Source organism: Nestor notabilis, unplaced genomic scaffold, assembly GCF_000696875.1.
Source record: "Nestor notabilis isolate BGI_N333 unplaced genomic scaffold, ASM69687v1 scaffold33180, whole genome shotgun sequence".
In the NCBI taxonomy this organism is placed as follows: Eukaryota; Metazoa; Chordata; class Aves; order Psittaciformes; family Psittacidae; genus Nestor; species Nestor notabilis.
In genome coordinates, this window is record NW_009912115.1 from 1 (window position 1) to 5978 (window position 5978).

Consider the following 5978-nt stretch of genomic DNA (forward strand, 5'->3'; position numbering starts at 1 on the left):
GGCTCTGGAAACGTCTCCATGGCACGCAGGAGCCGTTCCTGGTTCTTCAGCCCTCTTGTTTACTTGATAGAAACTTCAAACCGGACGTGTTTAGTCACAGAGCAGCAATCTGTTTCTGTCTATCCGCCAAACCGATAGGAAATACTGCTTCTGTGGCAACACGGGCAGACGGTGCGTGCCACTGGTTTCTTTCTGTCTTCAACATTTCTTGCCTTTCAGTTCCTGCTCAAGAGCAGAGTTTGTCAGTGTGCAAGTGGCTTTTTCCAGGGAGCTATGAAGAAATACTCTGAATGTCTGACTTGGGTGTGAAAGTTCCAGGAAGGTATTTTTCATTCCCTCTCAGTCCCTGAAAGAGTCAGATAGTCCTCGTGGGGAGCGCGGCTCTGCCAGTCGTATGTAAATGTCATACTTTCAGCGTCCCTGGCTTGGTTGTAACATGTTTGAGTGTGGTGTTTCATTCCTGTATTTCTAGATACACATACAAAGAATAGGTTTTTGCTGTATACATAAAGGAGGGTGATAATTTATGGCATACAAAATTTAAATAGTACACGTATTTTGTAAATGAGTGTCCAAGGGCCTTCAAGGGAGGGGGATAGAAACACAGGTTGTAGGAAGAGAGAATTCAGTAACCCAGAGGGACAGCTGAGACAGGGTAGTCTGGTACTTTTTTCCTCCTTTCATTAGAAGTTATTCCTTTCAAGCACATGATTGATACATTAGCAGTGATCACCACCGACTGAGGTCTCCACTGCAGTAATTGCCTTCAGAGTGCTCAGAAGGGGCATTTTTGTTTGCAGGGGACCGGAAGTGCATGTTCTGAAGGCCCTTGGAGATGTCAGGTTTCTTGCGTCCAGGTCACCTCAAACAGTGGCGAGCGGTGGCAGAAATCTTACGTAAATTACCTGGAAGAGAAACTTCTTCCCAGTGTATGATGTTGGAATACTGCTCCGACGGGTCTTGTTTGGCGTGATCCTTCGTTGTGGCTTATACTTCCCACCTTGGTTTGTAGAAAGTACAAGTTCTAAAGGGGTCTTTTTTGCTCTGTTACAGAAAATCGTCCAAAATGGGCAAAGGCGATCCTAAGAAGCCGAGAGGTAAAATGTCTTCATACGCCTTCTTTGTGCAAACCTGCCGGGAGGAGCACAAGAAGAAACATCCAGATGCTTCAGTGAACTTTTCAGAGTTCTCAAAAAAGTGCTCAGAACGGTGGAAGGTAGGAATAACTGCTTAAAAGTCCCCCTGGGGATCCATGTTAGCATCCCCTGATGATTTCTTTTAGTCAGAACCCTAAGTGACTGCTCTGTGTGAAACACTGTTGAGATTGTAAATTATATCTTTCAAAGTTTGGGTTTTAGATAAGTATGAAGTGCAGTTATAAGATGGGTGGTAACAGTCCACTCTTCTTGCCTTACCTTTAGCTCCCACAACTGGTACTTTGGAATGGACTTAGATATGCTTTTGAATCTTAAAGTACCATTCCGATCCTTCGGGGTTCTTTCCGACTTGACATGCTCTGTGATTCTAATTGCCTTGCAGACTATGTCTTCTAAGGAGAAAGGGAAGTTTGAAGATATGGCAAAGGCTGACAAGCTTCGTTATGAAAAAGAAATGAAAAACTATGTACCACCTAAGGGGGAAACAAAAAAGAAGTTCAAGGATCCAAATGCACCGAAGAGGCCTCCGTAAGTAGATTCCTAGTTTTAGCTTATCTTGTTCAGGACCATCATACGGGAGTGTATCTATAAAACGATCATATCGTCCTGGTTTAGCAGCTTCAGAAATACCAAGATGACATTGATTTTCCTGGCCAGTAGTATAAAGAGAGGTTGAAATTTTAGTTACAAATACTAGGTCTTTATTTCCAGGCTGATGTGTTACCAGAGCTGGAATAATGTCAGCCTCTGAAAGTAGATACAAAAGCAACGATGTGTGGTTCAGATTGTTCCAATTTCTGTTAAGAGTGTAATTCTAGTGTAAAATGGCAGTAAAATATTTCAAGCCCTGCTCTCCCCACCTGCTTAAGCAGACTTTTTGATTGGCAACTCACTTAAAATTACAGGCTTTTTACACAGAACAGGTTAGAGGGATGATTATGCACCAAACCAGCTTGGAGAATTAAAACTTCGGTTACTGCATAAACACAACTGACTTCAGGTGCACCCCTTACTCAACATCAGTACTTAGTAGCAATACAGTTGTTGTCTGTGTGGTGATTAAATGGAGTTAATGCTGAAGGGAGCAGAGAAGTTCCAGTAGAAGTGAATGTTACTACTTGGGCGGATGCTGTCATCTGGAAATAACTAAGTTCTGTAATAAATGTTGCAGCTTCTCCATCTTTAACAGTTCTGACATAACATTTGCTCCTCTGACATCATTCACTTGTTCTCTTTTTTGAGATGTTGTCAGCATATGGTATGTAAAGTTTGCCCTTCTGGGGGTCGTCCTGAAAATGGGACTGGATGTATGGCATTACTTAAGAGACAAGGATGCACTGAGTTTTCAAAGTAGTTTGTTCAGTTTTAATGCTCGCCATTGTCATTAATGTTTGTCTGCCTCATAGGTGCTTTTTCAAAATACTCTTTAAGAAGCAGCAGCTAGGGTCACAAAACTTTCTTTCACAGGAAAGTCTAAAATTAAAATAGTATTTTCTCTTTTTTCCTCTTTAGTTCGGCTTTTTTCTTGTTTTGCTCTGAGTTTCGTCCAAAAATCAAAGGAGAACATCCTGGTCTGTCCATTGGGGATGTTGCAAAGAAACTGGGAGAGATGTGGAACAACACCGCTGCAGATGATAAACAGCCTTACGAAAAAAAGGCTGCAAAACTGAAGGAGAAGTATGAAAAGGTAATGGTGACATTTATGGAGATGGTTTGGGGAGGTCAAGCCTTAATTTAGACATTCTTTTTCCCTTCCTGTATACTCTGATGCTGCAAATACAATATGCCAATGACAAATTTGATCATATTTATTGGAAAATACCCTCAAAATAAGGAAGCCTGAGGTTTGTTACCGTAACACTAACTTGCAGTCCCTTGTGTTGAGCTCTTTGCACTCATTTGTAATTCGGGACCATCAGTGATGGTTTTTAATGGATGCCATGGTGTCTGTGTCGTTATAAAAACCAGAGGTCACAGCAGTATCTGAGTTAGGTTGGTAGCATTAAGTAATGCCAGTAAAGAATAAATTGGTTCTTCCTAATTTTGGAGGGATTGATGGACATCCTGAATGTTAGGATAACTGATACACATAGATGCTTTCCTAAATTTATTCTTGGGATAATGTCAGAACAATAAGGAGATGCTAGTTTTAGACGTGTTTTTCCAGTACCTGGTGTGTGTCCAGCTCCTTTCTAGTAATTAACATAGTTAATTATACATACAAAGCAGCATGTCATACAATTTCTTGAATTACTAAAGCTAAATCACCCCATCATGATGGGGGCTGTGGAACTGTGTTCCACACACAGGGTAGCACTATGCGTGTTTTTATTTCCAGAGGCAGATTCCCATTCCAACACAAGGAAACTAAGGGAGATGGGGATATATGTTAGCATCCCTTGATAATGCTTTACAGTGGGTTAGCAGCCACCTATAGCTAATGTATACCAATATGTGTAGCCATTTGTGTGCTGTGACCTTCTTCTGGTGTTTCTCATGCTGCCAAACAAAACCACTTTAAAATTACAGCATTGTAGTGATCAAGGTGGCTCCTTTGAGTCCTAATTATGTGCTGGAGAGGAATTGCAGATCTCAAAGCTTTCTCACATTGTCCTTCCTGTGCAGCTTAAACTCTTCAGCATGGTACCTGTTTGTACATACAGCCAAGGCAACTCACAAGAGACTTTTTAAATGGTAGAATTATTAATCTTTATGCCCAGGTACTGATCTCCACTAGTACCGTCTGTATTGCTTAGAATTACAAATGGGGTTTCACGGCTTGACTTGGTGGATATCATATCTTCTACAAATTCCATGCTGAGCTTTTGAGGGAGCCTGTGGGAACTGCGAGATTAGTGGTGTAATGTTTGCTGGGTGGGGAATACTGGAAGGTGTGGGCTATCTGCGTGAACGTGTTGACGTTTCTCTGTTGCTGGTATTTTTCAGTCCTGTAGGTCGATTCTGTTATGTAATTGGTTTTGTTATTTTGGCACAAAGTTGGGAAGTCTTCACTGCTTTTCTGACCTGGTCTTCTAGGTACAGTTTTGACTTCCCTGTAACAGGAACTGAATTTTGTGCTTTATAAACGACTAGAATAAATTTATTGCATGCAGAAGGTGGCACTGTCTACCCTTTAATCAAGTTGTTCTACCTTTTATTTTGTAAACGTCAGTTGGGCAGAATTCTGTGTAACTGCTCTTCACTGAGGCGTAACATTGCAGATACTAGGCCATGTCATTCCAAGGTGTTCTTGATGGCTAATTACAGTCTTGTGCCTCAAACAAGGATTTTCCTGTGCATTTCTTTAGGCATTGTAGAAGGTAGGGCTAGAAAGACACCTTAAGAAATCTCCCTACTTCATTTCCTTATGGGACGGTGGGCTCAGCTGCGCTTTTACCATCTGAGGAGGCAGCTTTTCCAGTCTGTTCCCAGAAGTCTAATAGCATGGACTCCTCAGCATGTTCCAGCTTGCCAGTATCATTTGTGTGTTAGAGGGTTCCCCTTTCTCCGGCCTTTGGCCTCAGCCCCCCCACTTTGCAACTACAGCACCCAATCCTACCCCTGTGGATGTGGAGAAGGGGCAGATACCTGGGGGGCTCTGGTGCCACAAGTACAGTTTGGAAGTTGCTCAGAGCTCTTGGCTGGTTACATCTTTGAGAGATTCTTCCTGCTTTTCTCCTCCAAGGATATTGCTGCATACCGGGCCAAAGGGAAGGTTGATGCAGGCAAAAAAGTAGTTGCCAAGGCTGAGAAGAGCAAGAAGAAGAAGGAGGAGGAGGAAGATGAGGATGAGGACGAAGAGGATGAAGATGATGAAGAAGAGGAAGAGGAGGAGGACGAAGACGATGATGATGATGAATAAGTCTCTTTTAGAGCAATTTCTTTCTTGTCTATAAAGCATTTAACCCCCCTGTACACAACTCACTCCTTTTAAAGAAAAAAACAAAACAAAATTGAAATGTAAGGCTGTGTAAGATTTGTTTTTAAACTGTACAGTGTCTCTTTTTTTGTATAGTTAACACACTACCGAATGTGTCTTTAGATAGCCCTGTCCTTAGTGGTATTTCAACGGCCACTAACCTTGCCTGGTACAGTGTGGGGGTTGTAAATTGGCATGGGAGTTTTAAAGCAGGTTCTTGTTGGTGCACAGCACAAATTAGTTCTACATGGGGATGTAGTTCATTTTTCATCTTCAGTTGTCTCTGATGCATCATAAAAAGTAATTGTTGTTCTGTTAACTGAATACCACTCTGTAATTGCGAAAAGGAGAAACAAAAAAAGTTGCAGCTGTTTTGTTGACATTCTGAATGCTTCTAAGTAAATACAATTTTTTTTATTAGTATTGTTGTCCTTTTAATAGGTGCCCTTGAAAAATCATCCTTTTTCTTTTCTCTTTGGGTTTTTTTTTTTTGTTTTGTTTTGTGTTTTTTTGAGGGGAACTCATCTTTTGCTTTATTGAATGCCCGTATGGGATCACGGGAATATTACAGTTTTCATCTTTCATATAACCAGCTGATAAACAAAGCTTAGATCTGCATACCCTGCATAATCAGGATAGGGTAAGAAAAGAAATATATAGGCATATGATGAACGAATATTCTTCCGTAACTGGAAACAAACCAACAAAAAATTCAGTCTCAACAACCTGATACGTGCTCAGATTTTTGTGAAATGTAATATTCTATTGAGTTGCATGAGTTTACCAGTCTTGGAGAGTTGAGAAGTATAGAGTTCAATTTTACAGGAATGGAATACTTGGGGGGCGAGGGAGGGCGGGGAGGGAGGGAATGTTCAATTTTGTCCTAGAAGGACCCATAGGAA

The 5978-nt window shown here is 41.3% G+C and overlaps 1 protein-coding gene across 1 annotated transcript in view; it reads left to right on the plus strand.

Moving 5' to 3' along the window:
• Positions 1 to 1048: 1048 nt before the first annotated feature.
• HMGB1 (high mobility group box 1) overlaps positions 1049 to 5978 on the plus strand; it is a 5826-nt gene continuing 896 nt past the window's right edge. The window contains exons 1-4 of the mRNA XM_010017841.1: positions 1049 to 1216; positions 1540 to 1685; positions 2670 to 2844; positions 4843 to 5978. The exon at positions 4843 to 5978 is cut by the window's right edge and continues 896 nt beyond it. Coding sequence (XP_010016143.1) covers positions 1067 to 1216; positions 1540 to 1685; positions 2670 to 2844; positions 4843 to 5019 — 648 coding nt within the window. The 5' untranslated portion in view covers positions 1049 to 1066 and the 3' untranslated portion in view covers positions 5020 to 5978. The remainder of the gene's footprint in view (positions 1217 to 1539; positions 1686 to 2669; positions 2845 to 4842) is intronic.